This window comes from Haliotis asinina, chromosome 9, assembly GCF_037392515.1.
Source record: "Haliotis asinina isolate JCU_RB_2024 chromosome 9, JCU_Hal_asi_v2, whole genome shotgun sequence".
NCBI lineage: Eukaryota > Metazoa > Mollusca > Gastropoda > Lepetellida > Haliotidae > Haliotis > Haliotis asinina.
In genome coordinates, this window is record NC_090288.1 from 26,674,279 (window position 1) to 26,693,316 (window position 19,038).

At 38.9% G+C, this 19,038-nt stretch overlaps 1 protein-coding gene across 7 annotated transcripts in view; it reads right to left on the minus strand.

Annotated features, from left to right (window-relative positions):
* Positions 1–419: 419 nt before the first annotated feature.
* LOC137296854 (protein polybromo-1-like) overlaps positions 420–19,038 on the minus strand; it is a 46,263-nt gene continuing 27,644 nt past the window's right edge. For 3 of the 7 annotated variants that reach the window (XM_067828725.1, XM_067828723.1, XM_067828722.1), the window contains 18 exons: positions 18,828–18,910; positions 16,146–16,308; positions 15,439–15,540; positions 15,026–15,100; positions 14,078–14,230; positions 13,686–13,767; positions 13,471–13,546; positions 13,033–13,205; positions 11,576–11,673; positions 11,135–11,206; positions 10,685–10,843; positions 8,661–8,786; positions 8,072–8,258; positions 7,046–7,144; positions 6,019–6,267; positions 3,774–3,888; positions 2,819–3,048; positions 420–1,705 (listed from right to left, as the gene is read on the minus strand). In XM_067828725.1, the coding sequence (XP_067684826.1) occupies positions 1,704–1,705; positions 2,819–3,048; positions 3,774–3,888; positions 6,019–6,267; positions 7,046–7,144; positions 8,072–8,258; positions 8,661–8,786; positions 10,685–10,843; positions 11,135–11,206; positions 11,576–11,673; positions 13,033–13,205; positions 13,471–13,546; positions 13,686–13,767; positions 14,078–14,230; positions 15,026–15,100; positions 15,439–15,540; positions 16,146–16,308; positions 18,828–18,910 (2,244 nt within the window). In that variant the 3' untranslated portion in view covers positions 420–1,703. The remainder of the gene's footprint in view (positions 1,706–2,818; positions 3,049–3,773; positions 3,889–6,018; positions 6,268–7,045; positions 7,145–8,071; positions 8,259–8,660; positions 8,787–10,684; positions 10,844–11,134; positions 11,207–11,575; positions 11,674–13,032; positions 13,206–13,470; positions 13,547–13,685; positions 13,768–14,077; positions 14,231–15,025; positions 15,101–15,438; positions 15,541–16,145; positions 16,309–18,827; positions 18,911–19,038) is intronic. The other 4 variants (XM_067828728.1, XM_067828727.1, XM_067828726.1 and 1 more) reach the window with 2 other exon arrangements.

Below are 19,038 nucleotides of genomic sequence, written 5' to 3' on the forward strand. Positions count from 1 at the left end.
GTTCATAATATCAGTCTGGAGGTTAGACTTGAGTGGTGTAGCACTGTTATTAACATAAACTGCGAAAATGATTTTGTATGATTAAAAGAAGACCTAAGTTCTTAATCTGACATCAAACAATTGAACTTGTTGCTTGTCGTAGGTCAGTGATCTGTATGTGATGCCACATCAACCTGTCTACAATGGTTCATCTGTAGAACCGGTACTGAACTGCTGTTGTAACATCTGAACACCATTCCCCAGGCTTTGTATGGACATCTTAAACTCCATACCCCAAAACATTGTAAATCAAAACCTTCTTCATGTAGATTCTCTCAGCACTTAGCTTACTGATGGGCTCTCCATTGTGGAAGTGATATATAGCCTCTTACTGCTTGTCAACTAAATGCATTAACATTCAAAAACACAATAATTTAGGCGACAATAAATTATTTTATTAACAAGTCAGCTAAAAAAGCAACAAGAATATAAAAGATGATCTCATGTTGTTTTTTTCCATTCTCTAAACTTGAAATATAGATCTGTCTATTTCTAACTGTCCACACATTTACAAATGCTTACAACCAGAAATCAACAATTACCCCATAAACAAAAAATCACATACATAACATAGAATGTATTGTTCACAAGATGGTGGTAATGGACAATGTGTTCATTTCACTCACACATAACCATGAATGACTGATAGCAGTGGATAAACCATATCCATCAATTCCCTCAAGCCCCAAGAAAAAACTAATCTCACATAAACCAGTTCTTAGTTCTTGCTACAACTAAACTAACATCAGTGGACAATTATTACAGGTGTTGTCAGAGCAATTTTTTGATCACGCAAATAAAAGTTTTTGTGGGAAACTAACATTAACCAGCCAGAAGGCAGTTTTTGAAAGATAAAAGGCCCAAATTTCAAACTGGCGTCCCCAATTCCAGACTAAGGCCTTTGAAAAGTATTCGCATAAAATCCTGAAATTATTTCATGTTATTTCGATTATTTTATGTTAAGCTTGTCTAGAAAGCTTAGTAGATAGGTCAGCAGTACCTCCCAATGGCTATGAAAAGCCAACTTTTTCTGTAATGTCAGTCCTAATGAAGCAAGAAATGAATAAAGATTTGACATAACCAGTCGTACAGGAAGTACAGACAGTTCAAAATACAGTGTTAACCTTGAAAGGATGACTCATCTGAAAACGGATTCAGACTGTCACTTTCGTGATCTGATGAGCGACACCTTGACCGGCTTCATACTGTAGTTTTCGTGATCTGATGAGCGACACCTTGACTGGATTCGGACTCACTTTCATGATCTGATGAGCAACACCTTGATCGGTCTGATGAACTATCTCCTGACATGACCAGTAATGAAATTTCCTCAGATCCTCGTTCAGAACTAAGATAATATTTTAGCAAGACTGAAGAAAGTACAATGAAACAATCATAAAATGTAAAAAGGATGAAATAATGGTGCCATGAAAAGTCCATTTTTAAATGGAATTGATGAAGTGGTCAGTCTAAACAAATGAAAATGAGTTTTGCCATTAATGTTTATAGCACCATTGCTGAGTTGAATATTGGAATGAGGACTCACAAAGCTTAAAATGGCAAAACAGACTGATGACAATGTCTGAAGCTTTCAGCTTATGATAAAAATGAAGTAGTTGTTCAAATGCTGTTTGGTGTTGAATTCATGGCAGGCTAAAACAGATCTCTGAAACAGAAAAATAGGATCACATTTTCAGACATTCATTATAATACTTTCCACAATCCCAACCCACATCAACTAAAATCATGTTGTGATTCTTCAAAGGCATTTAGAAGTTGGTGTAGTAATACAGGACACATCTTGAGGTTAACAACTTCTTGAATTTCTTAACGTTTCAGCGCTTGTTCTAGCCCCATCATCAGATTGAACTGAACAGTAAGGCTTATCTGTTAACAATGCTCATGACATCACAATGCTGTGACGACATAATACAAGTGGAAATGAATGGTGCTAGCTAACAGGGCTAACAGAATAAATAAATACATAAAGAATCTCATGAAGTGTCTACTGATATCAATTATATTTTACTTAATTATAGTTGATAAAGTAAGACATATCCGAGGCATGCCAAGGATACTTTCACCTTTATCAATGAGTGTTAATAAAATTGATGTCAGCAGACACAAGGGTTAGATTCTATTTATCATACAAAATCATTCCTCATTAGTTTTCAATGAAAAATGTACATCCCTAAACACAGAGCTGAGATTAGATTTCAAGTGCAGTGATGTCATCAACTTCACGATGTCATAGCGTTGTCATAGCACTGTCAGGGCATTGTACAAAATCTACTGTCAAAACGATATCTCCTAGGAGATAATGTGTGATCTCACACAAGCATTATTTCCTGTGGAAATAAATGCTATTATGAATATATAAAACATATTTTGGGATTAACTTAACGTCATAAGCATTATGACATCATGGGCACATATAACCGTTAAAAATCGGCATCCAGGGGGTAAGCCTTCCTGTTCAGGTCAACCTGATGAAGGGGCTTGAACAAGCCCCAAAATGTCGTGAGAAATAAATTCAACAAGTTGTTGTCCATAACATTTGTCCTGTATAAAATCATGTTTTTGAAGTATCAGTGTGTGTTTGAAACAAACTGCAGCCCCCAAGACAACAGAAGAGTGTTGGACCTTGTGACAACAGTCTGTTACTTAAAATTATAATGTTACTTGTACAGTTTTTGGCAGCAAGTTGAAAACTGTGAACATATCAACATCACATTTACTTTGCTCTAATAAATGTTACATGCTATCAAAGTCAACTCACACAAGTCTTCGAAGGGAATGGTTCGTGCAATGTTGAGAGTGTCTTTCAGCATGAAATCTCGTAAAGCCCACAAGGCATTAGTAACATTGCCATGGTAACCAGCACCCTGGGCCAACCATTGAGTGGGGAGTCGGCTTTCTGGGACAGGAGGTGTGTTTTCTGGGGTAGCTGAGAGAGTTTTGTCCCAGTCTCCAATAGTCTTGCTTTCAGTGTTCAGCCCCTCAATATACCTGCAACATGAGGAATGATTTAAAGACCACCGCTTGGATAAGTAGTACCTAAAATGATGCAGATATTTTATGTTTACCACACTGGTAAAACCCATCAGTAAAAACAGGTTTGTGACAAATCTGGAAACATCATGATCTCTGGCTCCATAGGCATCTGGCCCTTCATGCTGTTTCAGAGAGACTTGGGGGAATCACTTTTCCTGGATTGACTAAACAGATTTTCCCAGATGCTGACTTACGTCAGACTTCAAATACAGCAATAAAATGTGGTACAAGCACTGAGGAAAGACATACCTGATGAAACATATCCTGTTCAACAGATTTGTTTATCAGAGCCAAATGACTGGCTAAGCAAGACACAGGATTAGTTTGTTTCCTCTATTTGGCATTTTTCCAGTAATAAATGTGTATGTATTTACTCTTCTGAAACGAAAACTTGTTAATTATTTTAGGGCTCCGAGCAATGTAATCTTTGGCCCTAACAACTATTTTGTGTAACTGACTCATAAAAACAGACAAATATGTGCTAAGGAAGGTTTGTTGTTCAATGCTGCACTCTGCAATATTCTTGCTGTATGGCAGCAGTTTGTAAATAATTAAGACCTGTTAATGATTTGGACAATGCAATACAGTAATAAACAGCATTAGCATATTTACACACAGTATGTTCTCAGTTCCATTTATGTCTCACTCATTATGGAAGCTACCAGTTCCTTCATACTGACCTGAGATAGGCTTCAGAGTGCAGGAGTCGCTGTGTTCTGGGGGGTACAGACACAAACACTGGTGATGGAGGGCGTGGTGGTGGGGGTGGGGGAACCATCTGCTGTTGCATTTGTCCTGCAAGATGATGAGGAAAGAATCAATTTATGAATTCTGTGCTGCCTCTTTATAATCTGTGTGTGGCTTGTGAATGCAGTGATAAGTCTTTAGTTTGGTGGAATTCATGTATGTTACCATGACAACCCATACAGAAAAGCGATGCATTTGTACCAGTCTTCATACCTGCTCTTGAAATCAAGTGAACAACTTGAATCATGTTACTCTGCACATAGGTTTTCGCATAATACAGGTTATACCGTTCTTCAGTTTTCACATACTCAATAAAATAAACGGCACTTTTTGAACAAGGATCAACACCAATTTAACAGCACGCGAGTTGTAACACAGCTATTCAACCAGTAGCTATTATGTAATGAAACATTCAAACAAAAATACTCCTGTGAAACAAACTCCAAGAACAACCTGGGCCATGGACATCACACTACAGGTATTATTAACTGATGAATAACATTTTCATATATGGTAAATAAAATCAAACATAAATCTTTTTATCTCCAGGAAGAGGATATGAAAGATTCTATAAAGTTCTTTACACAAGTCTCCTTAGGTATTCATTTTGACCGACCTAGTTTGAAAATAAAATAGTTGTCTGTTGGTTGTTTAATGCCTTACTCTGCAATATTCCAGCAATATGGTGGTGGCAAATAGTTCTTGATCAGAAATGACTTTTACCCATATTTTCGTTTAAATTTGATGTGCTCCTCCCACATTTTGTAACATACAGATACTTTCTCCCGCAATATCTCATGGTCATTGCCGTATCGGTGCTGTATCAAAAGGACAAACTGGTAATATATAAACCTTAACACTGAAAACAACAACAAACTTCACCATTCATTACAGAATACAATGTACTAGTATTACTCTGTTAAAATAAAACTGAGAATGCCAAAATGATCACATTGTTTGTTAATTGAAAGAAAAGCTGTATTTTACAATCAAGCAGCAAGTTGATACAGGTAATACTGGGTTTATTCAAGGGCCTCAGAAAGCAAGGGATTTAACCTTCACCATGTTATACATCACTGAATAGAAAAACCTGTGAATCATTGCATCACCAGCATGAATCTAATTTGTAATATATGAACATTAATGTCTATAAACTGATACATTTTGAAAAGAGTACAAGTCAAAATCTGTTTAATATTAATGTTCTATTCAAGAAATCAATATTTCCTGAAAGAAATGGTAAATTTCAATAAACACTGAAACCAATATTGATTATTATTTGCATTTCACCTGTGAAGAGAGATTTCTTTGAAACAGACAAAATACAAGTGAAACACACAAGCAACATACAAGAAGCATGCAGGACAGCTGGTGATACAATTTTCAACCACAGTGCTTGACAAGTGACATGGACAACATTATTACAACACACAATTAACCCGTCACATGCAAAACGTTATGCAAGTAAAGAATGCACATGCATGTCTTGCACTAGTGTTAACTGGCACAACCAGGATTCGATCATGGTTAGTTGCATTGGTTGTTAATGTTATAGACTTTATCGAATCCTGATGTGAAGTAAAAATTGGTTTGATGTGATGACAATCTTGAAAAACTAAGTTTTACTAAAGGAGGTTACACATTTTTTCTCAAAACATTTGCTGGAGGATCCAATAGCTAAATATAATAATAACGATGTCAGTATTTGTTTCCAAGGTGATGAATTACTGAGCAGGTTTAGTTTTCCTCACAGATGGCACCCTTTATTGGGTTAAATTTCCCATCTTGGCCTAAACATCATCATCAGTGCCATGTGTGAAATAAGAGAAGTTATCTCCTATTCGCAAGCAGAAAGTCAAGTTTAAATGAAATTAATTCAAAATGCACCAATGCAGTTTTTTTCCCAGTCATCTAGAACAAGAGGATGCTGGTCAGCCATTATCGAATCCTGGCTGGGCCAATGTAACCTCCAGCGAGACAGTCTACCTGAGTCGACACTACCATACTGAGCAGGGTGGCAAGAAGGTGGTTGAAAGTGCACACTAGCAGGTTGTAAGATGGAGGAGGAAGAGCAAGAGTAGTTGGGAATCCCAGCACCAGGTGGCAGCACTGGCATGCTCATCACAGTCCCGTTAGACACGATGTCAGCAGCGATGGACGACGTTGGTAGCATCGTACCTGGCAGCATTCCTCCCGAAGGGCTGTGCGGCATCATGGGATACGAGCCAGGGGACATAGGGGGAAGGGGGTTCATATTGGGGACGGGGCTCTGAGTCCCCGGGGGAGGGGTTTGGCCTTGGGGGTAGGTCATATAAGGTCCTTGTGGCCTGCTTGGGTGTTGTTGATATGGCGGCAAGTAACCGCGCTGCCCTGAGAGCATCGGCATTCCGTTGGGTGGCGGAGCCCTAGTCACATTGTAGAGCATTCCTTGGCAAATAAAACCATCATAAGCAACACAAGACAACTCAAAACGCAAATAAGGAAGGGAAATAGAGCTTTTCTTAATGACTGTTTTCATTTTCTTAATGACTGTTTTCGCATTCTGAATTATGAACATGATAATATTTTCTTTTTACAAATTATTTCATTTTTTTCAAATTATGATGATTTTTGTTAACACATAAACGAAATCCATTTTACGTGGATCCATTTATGGGATTAGTTAATGAATCATGGTTTGGATAATAATTTCTGTATTAGTAGCAGAGTATTGATCACATGATGCAGTTACCATGATTACTGAGAATTCATCAGTCATTTTAACATTGCACAGATGAAGCTCTTGAGTTAAGGTTCAAAGTGTAGTGTGCTGCAGCTAGAGAATGCAGGGATTGCTCAGGGGGTGAAAAACTCAACTCGGGATTGAAATAGACATAAATGTGAAATTTACATCTCTCACAAATATCCTTCACCATTACCATGCCAAGTGCATTGCTCAAAACAACATCAAACTATCTGTGCATGCTCACATGAAAGCTACAACATTTAAGCTGTGATTGACATTAAAATATTGCAATTCTGTTTTATTGATATTATCAAATATCCCATGCTAGTGAAATTGACGAGACATACTTCAAGATTGTCAAACTGTTGTTTGAATGTAGTCCAATGTCTGTGAGACAAGTGATGAGATGACAGGATATAGACAATATTAGACATGTAACAGACGAGAGATAGATGGAGGCAGTCTGTCAACATCACCTACCTTGCTGGGGGGTCATAGGACCATTTTGCATCCCATACTGCATCCCCGGCTGTGGGGGGTAGCCCTGGTACCCCTGGGGATAGCCTTGCTGGTATGAACCTAATATGACCAAGATGCAAATTCAACAGCTGTCCTTGTAAATTTCCACTATCAGTATGTGCTCCGTGTGGCAGTGAGTAAATATTGTTTAGTGCCGCATCAGCAATACTGCAACCACTCAGGGAGGATCTGTCTTGTAATCAGATGGTCTGGGTCACCTTCCCTCCAGCCTACTCTCAAATTAGGCAGTTCCATCATTTCATGTTCCAGATTCCTACAAAGTCTTAGGACTTGATATATCCTGGTCTCATATAGTTACTACACCTTTGTTTTCAGCCTGATTAGTGCCGCAAAAAAAATAAAAAAGGATTCACACAAAGTGTTCTTAAGCCAAAATACCAAAATAATCATAAGCCTGTGGATTTTTTTCACCAAGGGCTGCAAAGGATTGTGCTTTTTTTCATGCACATTTCTATAGTGTATACACAATAACACATGTCAGTGTTTGTGGCTGTGTATGTTGCTGGTTCACAAGACGAAGACTAGATAACAGTGACTATTTCTAGGTGAACTTGTATTGTCCATGCAGCAAATACAACATGCAGCTTGCAGCGGGCACACAGTGAACTGATGCAGTGTGTTCCTACTAATATCTACTACACATAAAACATCACTAGTCATACAGTGCTTCTACATTGCAGAAAACAGACCACACATCTTCACAATTTTAAACAAACATCATATTGCCAAAAAAAATATTCAAGTCAATCTGAATACAACTGGAACTATTTCAGAATTTTTTAAAAAAAATTACTAATTTTCTTTTGAAGTAACTCTATCAAATGTCATGTTGCATAGAGAAGGAACACATGAAAAGCATATGAATGATAAAGGCGGAGTTTCAAATGACACTGTAAAGGTGTTTTTCAAGTATCATCCTGAAATCCCAGGTAACAGAGTCCTTTGATGACTAATGCAGTGACATACCTGGTGTAGCTGGCCTGGTGCTGGCTCCCGGGGAGACGCGTCCAAAGTCATTCCACGGACTCTGGGAACGGTTGAGACTCTCATTAAAGGCCCGCTCTGCTTCCTGCTGTTTGGCTGCCTGCTCTTCTGCTATTTTCTTGGCTTTCTCTTCGAACCTCTCCTTGTCCTCCTTCTCCAAGTTCCTCCACTTGAAGATGAGTGACTCAATTATATAAATCAATAGCACACTACACTGTTTCACTTGCTTTAGGGGTGCAACCTGCATTGTGGGTTGCTACTCCAAAGGCGACTGGAACAGTGGGACTATCTCCAACATCCTCTACTAGGCTAAACATTTCCTTATAGGTTGAAATGAAAGGTAAGTTGGTTTTACAATGTAAGGACATTGTTCAATGTTGTACTCAGCAATATCACAGCTAAATCAATAAAAGTTGAAACATTTGACACTTGAGAATATGCAATGACCTAAGTCACTGACAGGACTATTCTATCTGGCAAACGACAGCCTGACCCCTATACATGATCGTTCATGCAACCTTTCTTCTGGACCCTCAGGAGGAGCGGTTTCTGATAAATGCGTGTTACTTACCCGCGTGCCAACAATTCTGCTGATGTCACCAAATGAGCAGTCAGGATTTTCTTGCTGGATCTGTTTTCGAATCTCTCCAGCAAACACAATGTAGCCACTGGGTTGGCGTCGCACATTGCTCTTTGCCTGTGAAGCAGTTAAATGTGTAAACAGTGCCACAGAAACGGTCATTTATAAACAGGGGAAGCCTGCTGACAGATTAGTAATGTTATCTTCCAAAACCATTGCAAATTATGTGTGGGTAACATGTTAAGGGATGAAAGAAATCAAGATTCTCCATATTGTGCTACAAAACATAAGAATGATCATGAAGTGAAGAAGATGCACTGTGATATTGTTGAGGTGAACATGACATTATCTTTGATGGAAGCACCAGACAAGTCTCAACTTTTAGACTCTTATGTTGGTGTAGTACTTGTTGAGCAATAAAACTATAGTTGTGACATCTTATGTCACTGTTGATTCTTGGTAGTGAAAGACTAGTTTTATGCTGCTTGCAGAAATATTGCAACATATATCAAAGTAGACACATTCTACTAGGGGAATCCCATTTGGGAAGTCAAAAATGGAGAGTAAGAGTAATAAGTGAACACTTTTAACACTGGGCTACCACAACACCCGATTTTTGACTGTGACGATATATATCCTGATATCATTCCAAACATGAAACTTACAGAATATATGAGATATCCAGCTGATGAGGTGGTGTGACATATCTGCAGTTTTACAGCCTACAGGAATAACCATTAATGCACCACTCAGACAAGTGGTTGATAGCGTGAGCACAGGTCAGTGACATCTCAACAAAAATGAAGCATTCTCAACACAGGGATATCTTCCCTGGTTTGTAGCTTTGCTTGTGTGTGTGTTTGTTTGTATGGTTTGTTGTGTAATGCTGTACTCAGCAATATCCCAGCTGTATGACGATGGTCTGTTAATAATGAAGTCTGTACCAAACTCTAGTGATCAACTATCTGATCTCCGATGTGGTCATCGTTACTTTAACCGACAGTTATCACTGTAGCCATCCAGTCAGCACTCCACTGCCTCATCAAGGAAACATGGCATACATTTCCTGCACTGTCACACGTTAAAGGATGACATGGGAGGGGAAATAATACAAACGAGTGTCGTGGAGCCATAGGTAAACTGACAGCATTGTCACAGGAGCAGGAGTGTAAGCTGGATTATCTTTACACAGTATTTCTTAACCATTATTTAATGTACTTGATGCAGCAGGGCACAGTGGTCAGACCCATAAGGAAATAACTAGCAGACACATTCCTTAAAGTCAACTAATGTAATAAATTCACACTGTTAACAAATATATCCCAAATGTTATTGCATTGAATAAATATGAAGCAACAGCAAGCAGCGAAGCGTAAGTCCAAGGTTACAAGGTACGACTAAAGGACTCAAGGACAAAGAACAGTGAACAACTCCGCAGACTGGATTACATCAGGGGATGATTATTCATGAAACTGTGACCCAGTCGAAACTGGAAACCTACAAAAATCACTCATAATTTTTCACAAAATTTGTCCATTTATGGAATACATTTCCTTGTCTTCACACATTTGTTTCCACCAGCCTGTGAAAACATTTTTAAAACTACAAGGGACTGTCAATCCAAAACTGGTATTTACTGCAGTCTAACTTCTCATAGCAATCTTCAAGAATATATTAGTATTTTTTTTCTTTTTTTCTTCTTTTCTTCTTTCATTTTCAAGAGCAAAAAACATTACAGTCTGAGCATAATCAAATATAGAAAGGCATCAGGTTAGTAACCTTCTCCATTAACTAAATTAATGCCTCAATTATCTGCCACCATAACACTAGCTGTCATAATTCCAGTCATTTTACCAACTGTGAAGGTATGCCTTGAATGGGGAGATAGTGAGAAAATGGGTGACTGTGTAGGGGAAGATTAGCTGGGGAGAGAGACATTAGCTGGATCTGTCCAAGCATGCCGATAGCAATCCGTTACCATGCCTGCATGCGGATGTTTGAAAATTTTGTCTTACTTTCCCAACCTTTTTGGCTGACTTCTCTGGCTGTGGGGTGCTGACTTCCTCAGAGGAGATGTTGACACTCTCTGGAACGTTGTCTGTCTCCGTGTCCTGGGAATCCTCCACCTCCATGGTCAGCTCGTCCGCCACCTTCAGTAACAGTGGAGATGGCTCCTGTAACAGTGGCAGGTAAAGGATGATAGGTTCCACATATGGAGAGGGGACAGCTCCCTCATTCTATATCATCTGCTTTGAACAGTATTTCAGTTAGATCATGCTGTTTCAGCATTGTGTAGAAAGAATGCTAAAGAATGCAAAATGTGGCACAGGTATTCAATGATAACCATTGCTGCAAAAACCCATGGGAACAGAACTGATGAATGTAGAAAAGAAATTGGAAAAAATCATGGATGCTGACATGACAAAGGGAGGCAACTCTGATCCAGGACCTCCAAAGTTTCCTACCTTCTGTGGACTGATAGGCTTCCTGAAGAAATAGATCTCATCATCAGTGACCTTCGGGGACAGAGAATACTTCTGTAAAAGGAAAGGCAATGCAATAAAAACTCTGAACATATTACAACTAAGAAACTAAGAAACTAATATTGTGCAGTCCAACAAAGAAGTCATCACAGCCAGTATATCCATCCTCACTGGACCGCCTCAAACTACACATAGACCAAAGAGTAGATTCTATGTTGGAATCAATGCAAAGACAACAGCGCATAGTGCTGTTCCTGTGCACCAGTTCAAGCAACATAATGATGCTTCCCTCAATTATTTTGTGTTCACATGATTATTTACAACAAAGTAACCTAATAGAAATGAAAATTTCAACAAATGATTCTTCTAAAGACTCTTTATGGAGATTTTACTAAGGCATCATCTTAAAAGTGATAAAATTACCTTGAGTCCCTTGCCAAGTTTCTTGATGGACTTCTCTCCTTCATGGTACTTCGACTCACAGATAAACACATCCTGCTCTGAATACTCTGTGGGGCGACCTGTAAGACAACCATCAAACATCGTGGCAAAAATCATACATGAAACTGAAGACGTTTTTTGGGCGGTGCCATAAAAATTTATAATACATGTGGTGCAATAATTATGATCACAACATCTGTAAAATGTAGGATATGTCTTTGTAGTAAATACTAAATCGCCTCAAAGAGTGGGACTTATTGAGGAAGCAACTCTGGTGTATATTTTTGAGATGGCCCTTGTTACTAAACAAATATGATGGGGATTAACGGTTTGTCAGCTGCTGGACATGTAGGAAGTCATTCCCTCAACCTGTAGCTCATGTCTGCATATCTACTAACCAGCTAGACCTTTACAGGTCTTACAATCTAACATTACCAAAATGCTGCACTAATATTGGATATTCTAACAACTCGTTCTGCATACAAATGCAGAAAGTCACACTTTGAGTTATCAATAATCAATGCCATTTTTCTCCACTTCTCCCATTACTGAAGAACTGCTGAAGCGATTTGCAAGATGTTGTTTTGTTTGTTTGTTTCTTGTTTTTTAAAGCCATACTCAGCAATATTACAGCCATATGGTGGGGGTCTGTAAGTAATTGAGATTGGATCAGACAATCCAGTGATCTACAACATGAGCATCGATCTAAACAACTAGGAACAATATGGCTTTAGAAACAGAACCTTTGAAGTGAGTGAGTGAGTAAGTTTGGTTTTACGCCGCTTTTAGCAATATTCCAGCGATATCACAGCGGGGGACACCAGAAAGTGGGCCTCACACATTGTACCCATGTGGGGAAACGAACCCGGGTCTTCAGCGTGACAAGCGAACGCTTTAACCACTAGGCTACCCCACCGCCCAAGAACCTTTGAAGAGAATGCAAGAAGGATGCGGTTTGACCTTAACCACATGGCATACTTCACAAACAGAACGCTCCTATAGTGGATAAAGCTGAGTGATCACAAACAGAACGCTCCTATAGTGGATAAAGCTGAGTGATCACAAACAGAACACTCCTATAGTGGATAAAGCTGAGTGATCACAAACAGAACGCTCCTATAGTGGATAAAGCTGAGTGATCACAAACAGAACACTCCTATAGTGGATAAAGCTGAGTGATCACAAACAGAACGCTCCTATAGTGGATAAAGCTGAGTGATCACAAACAGAACACTCCTATAGTGGATAAAGCTGAGTGATCACAAACAGAACGCTCCTATAGTGGATAAAGCTGAGTGATCACAAACAGAACGCTCCTATAGTGGATAAAGCTGAGTGATCACAAACAGAACACTCCTATAGTGGATAAAGCTGAGTGATCACAAAAATAACATGTTTCATTATTTGGCTTCTGCACATCATATAACACATCTACTTACTTGAGCAATATTCTTTATAGTGCAGCACACAGCATTTCCCAATAATACTTCGTAGAGGGTTGGTGTCCTCGATTGAGCTGAGGAACACTTCTCTCTTGTAAAACAACCTAGTTGGAGAGTGTTCGATCTCTGTGGGACACACAAACCATGGGCCACTGAAGAATGGGTCTCCACTGAAACCAAGATTCAAACACTCAACCCAAAACTCCATGTTACATCAATGGCTTATAGGTGGCCTGGATTGCTATCTCAACACTGTACGAAAGTGTTACCCAGAAGCTGAAAGTCAAATCTCTACAGTAATGACCAGTAGCTTTAAAAATAGTAGATCATAAAGATGTCAATGGATTGCGCTGCAAGATTTATAAGCTAGGGCAAGGTTGTCATAACAACTTCATTACAAGACAGATGCATCGCTGAGAGACTGCACACACTTACGTTGGGCTGGTCCAGATTCTGTCAATTCTAGCGACAAGTGGTCGCTCCCGATCTGACCTCACATACACAGAGTCACCTAAGTACAAACAAAGCCTTTAATGAGACATGAAAATTAACTTCAAAGCCACATATGGTACAAAACATGTTAACAGTCTTCAAGGACTATATTCCTGCCTCTAAGAACCACTTAAAAGATTAATTGCAGAACCACCTACCAAGCTTGAAACAACTAGATCCAATAATGTACTGTTCATAGTTTGTATGTCCATCTTCAGAGCTGCCCTCGGCCAATACAGTCTGGAAACAGTAAAGCGCAGTTTGGAGATAAATCATGCAACAACACTAATACCTGTATGGTGCAAACACAGAGTTGCTATACAAATGCCACACTATTTCGATAAGGTCTAATAACACATGAATTGATTGCTAATCAAGTATGTGTAAAGAAGTATTTTGAGATCACAGTTCTAGCAGTTACATACACCAGTTGATGACACCAACAAAAGAGAGAAATAAATAATCATACATTATCTCACAGCCTGACATAGATAAGATAAATCAGTATTACTGTAAGGTAATGGTAGGAGCAGTGGACTAGTGAACCCACCTGTCTGACTTTGTCCAGGACACTGGTCTCACCATCATCCTCATCCTTGCCATCACTGGTCTTGTCAGCAAACACTGATGACACCCTCACTGGTGACATTGGTAGCTCTCTAGGGAGGATCTTCAGCTCTTCATTCTTTACAGCAGACCAGATCTACACAACAGACAAGATGTTATATTCTTGGAAAATCTTCATCTACAGCTTGCTGTCATGTGCCAGTAATTTTACCAAAGTCTTCTGCACAAAGCTTAAACAACTATTGCAAATACATTTTCTCAGATGATGACCACCTTCATCAACTCCAGTAACAACTTGTCTGTATGAAGAACTTGACTTACATTAAGAGATTGTGTGTATGGGATCAAACTGACATCACAGTGGAAGAAAACAGAAGAGTGTTTTCATACTAATATAAGTTCCAACCTAGGAAACGTTGCCAAAGTGAACAATTTATTTGTAATACAATGACATGTATCAAGCCAAGTCAGACTTGACCACTCAATTCTGTTAATCACCTCTTACCACAAGAATGGGTTGCTGGAGACCAGTTCTAGTGAGTGAGTGAATGAGTTTAGTTTTATGCAGCACTCAGCAATATTCCAGCTATATGGCGGCGGTCTGTAAATAATCGAGTCTGGACCAGACAATCCAGTGACCAACAACATGAGCATCGATCTGCGCAATTGGGAACCGATGACATTTGCCAATCAAGTCAGCGTGCCTGACCACCCAATCCGTTAGTCGCTACTTACGACAAGCAGAGTCGCCTTTCATGGCAAGCATGGGTTGCTGAAGGCCTATTCTACCCTGGACCTTCATGGGTGGGAGACCAGTTCTAACGTGGATCTTAATGACTTACCAAAGTAAACCAAAACTTTTCACCCATATCACTATGCCATGGCCTTAATTGACTTACAAAATGCAGATGAACGTCATAATGAAAGTTACCTTAATTTTCTTGAATGCCTTGTGTCTGGCATTGTAGCGAGATTCACACACATACACATCTTTGTCTGGGATACCCTGGAACAGACAGAACACACCACGTATGTTGCATCTGTTTTTATACGTGGTCTTGTAAAATGGTACTGATACGCTTCAGTTGACAGCAGCTTCTTGTCCAATTTGCTATGTATCCACAAGGAGAGATTCCAACCTATTTCATCATTTGCTTCTAGTTTACATGATTTACAAAGACATTATCAAATGAATTGTTATAAGGATTGAATTATTTGTTGGCATTTATCAGCTGATGGAGATGCTTCACATGGCTAGATTCAATGAAAAGGATGTAGTTGGTTAACTGAACAAGAACTACTGAATCTATGTCAAGTCTTGCTTCATCATGAGTTGGTACTGACCTCTGGCTTAAACTTGAAGTACTCCTTGACAAACATAACATGGCATCTTCCTATGATCTGTGTCAGCATGATGCTGGTGACAATATCACTCTTGAATACCTCCTGTTGGGAAGAAGAAACAGGTACATGGTTAAGGCACCTCACAGACACCACACCCAGGACTTGCCATTACTTGCTCAGTCTACACAACTTGTCAATAGGTGCAGATCAAGGTGCATACCTCAGTAACTTTGTCTACAGAGGCTTTTGAACAATACTTAGATATTTGACAGTGTCACCTCTATGTGAGAGGAAAGGCTGAACAGATGCCACTTTGTATACTGACACTCTGCTGACAAATCTGGCTAATCTGAGTGAATTAGGATTTCATGGAGGATAAATATGCAAGTTGACAAGGCACACAATCACGTCTGAGATTGGTGCTACTGTATAAACATACTCTCTTTCTCAGGACACATCTGTCTCTCACTCAGTCTCTTACACAGATAGACGTCTCTTTCCAAACAAACTGATTTGTCACTACAACAATCAATGGCAGATGAAACCTCAGAGGCTCTTGAAAAGAAAATGTGAAATGGAAAATCCATATCTTAACATAAGGTAAGTGTTATTTGTACATTTTGACTGAAAATCAAAATTAAACAATGCCATAAAATAATAAAGAACCATTTGACCTGCCAACTTACAAGATATGTTCATCAACATACCTTCTCCAAGAACTTCCTCGTTGCTAGATGGAATGTTTCATTTGGTCTGTAGAACCAGTTGCCCTGCATCATCTGTGTGCCATTGCTGTCTGTGATGAACTTCTCGATGAGCATTATGTGAGGCAGCAGCTCTGGTTCTCTGAAAGTCCCACAGGCGAAAGATCTGGCAGTCCGAGGACGCCGAGAAGGGCAGGGGTTTAGCAAGGGCCGTGGCAGTGTGTGTCAATGTATGTAAGCCAGCTCACTAGGTCAGTATAGGTACTTTATGCAATTTATGCTATCAGCCAAAGTATACTCAAGGATTCATTTTACATGCTCCATAGCGAAAACAAGTATAAAAGTCATGAAGAAATCATACACTTTGTGCAGCAGAGATCATATGAAGCTTAAATAACAATTTGGTTCTGTTGTAATGCATGTGAATCAATGAGATCATGCATTCGATGGATGAGATCGTGAAGTTTCAAACTGATGATATGGTCGAGTTGGTCATGCAAAGAGGTGTTATGGGTATGACGCCAGAGGTTAGCAAAGTGAGCAATAGCTAGCCTAGATGCATGTTAGCAGATGACAGCAGATGTAAGCAGGTGGTTGGTGGGGCAGGGACAGGGAGAGAGAGATCAAAGAACGCATGCAGCTCAGAGATGATGATGATTATGAACTCAGACATGCATTCAACAGATTCAAGCACTTTGTCACAAATATTTCAATGAGAATAGCAATACTAAGTCATTTTTCACTACTGAAAAAGACAATAATATTTTTAAAATGAATTTTATAAATTACATGATATTTCAGAGCATTGAAGCTCACATTTGAGACATGAACTTGACTATTTCAAAACGCTTGTGGGTGTCGTAATTAATTTCTATATTTCTGTCACGTTAAATCATCTATCACTGAGGCCATGAAGTTTTTAATAACAGGAAACTTTGCAGAAAGGCAATATCTAATAAACCTATCAGTTGTTAGACAACTTTCAACAACAAAGACCAACTACAAGACGATCCACAAGTAAATCAAATGTCTACAGCAAAGGCAAACAGAGATACACAATCGTATTTCAATAATTACTTTTCTATAATTACACATCTAGAAGGTTTTCAGCAACTGACCTCATCAGTCACGTTCTTAATCATCCTGGGTACATTTATAAATCAACACAATACTCCACCCTGATTAGAATGCAAACACATACCCCAACAAAGTAACCTCATGAGTCAGGATGCTATTAGGTCAGTTTTCAAAATACCCAAGGCAGTACCAGCCCATACAAGAAAAAGAAGGTCACATGTATTTTGCAGACTCAAAAGACCTTGGCCTCCTGTCAGTTGATGTTAACATAGCACAAATGTTCTCTGTCAACTCATGTTGTCAAAACAAAAATCCTGTCAACTCATGTTGACAAAACAAATGTCCTCCTGTCAACTACGTTAACATTACAAATGTCCCCTGTCAACTCAAGTTGTCAAAACTAAAGTCCCCTGTCAAGTCAGTGCTGACATAACAAATGAACTGCTGTCAACTAAGTTAACGTAACAAAAATCCCCTGTCAAGTCAATGCTGACATAACAAATGTTTCCATGATTAAGACTTTGGACAAGGAAGTTGCAGATTTTTGACAGTTATAACAGTGCAAAAGTCACACAAATGTTTCATAGCAACTGATATTTTTCATGAAACATGTTCTTCCTAAAGGCCATCAGTTACATGTGTTAGTCTAACAGTGTGAGGTGTGCTGTTGATGTACTACACAAGGTGCTACATGTAGTTTACAGAACATATAGAACAAACTAAATGTCAGGATATATATGAATGAGAGATCTACACTGGCAATTCTACCCAACTAACATCCTGACATCCCACCACTACAGCCTACTTTAACACCAGGGATAAGGTTTTCAAAGCTCTCTTAGCACTAACATAGTTGTAAGTTAATGTTAATTGTAAGGCACATGGCTACAGAAGCTATCAAAATACACCAACCTCAAAATTACTCAGTCTATACAATCTGTTATGATTTCAGACAAAGCAAAGTGACAATAATAGTAATAGTTCCAGAACAAAGACGGAACTGATACTACTCATCTCTGCCAATTCAAACAATACAGAACACATCTCACATTGAATTGCAGATAACAAACTAAGATTATGGAATAATATGTTAAATATCAGTCCAAAGTATGTACATTACACAAATTCTCCAAGAGCAGATTCTTACGAATAAATCAACATTCTGAACAGTCTCATAGTAAGTAAGCAGATCAACAATCTGTAAACCCCAAAGGTTTCAGATAGGTTCACTTAGAAACTATGCGAATCAGAGATCAGTTCACTTTCTGGGTCAAAAGCATCTTGTCTTCAAGAATGTGCCATGTATTTTATTTAAATTACTAAATAATACTGAAGACTTTCAAAAGTTAATAATATCATAAAAATGTCCAAAAGCCATTGGTTTCTATCCAGAGGTCTGCTTATAATGCACCAAAGGTCAGATCTAACTTTTTCTGAACAAATAGCGTTACTGATTTGCTTTATTTGAATCAGCAGAGTAAAGGTGGAGATTAGAATGAACACAAGCCTATAGAGGGTAAGCTCTAGAACACTGTCACTCCTGTCTGATGACAGTTAGATATCTCTGGCTGCATGCATTCTCCATGACTAATAAAGGGAGATCATCACCTGGGTTCCACATAGACAAAGTCGCCAACAGTGTACACTTGGTCCTTCACCTTCACACTGTTTTCACTCTGGTCAGCCTGGCCCTGAAGGAGACAACAGAATGAACAGTTATACAGAAAACAACTGTCTGATTGGGACATTCAGTGAAATAGTATGTAAGAAAAAGTGACTTGACATAACATAGGTCTGTGCTTCAGAAAAGCCATCAAAT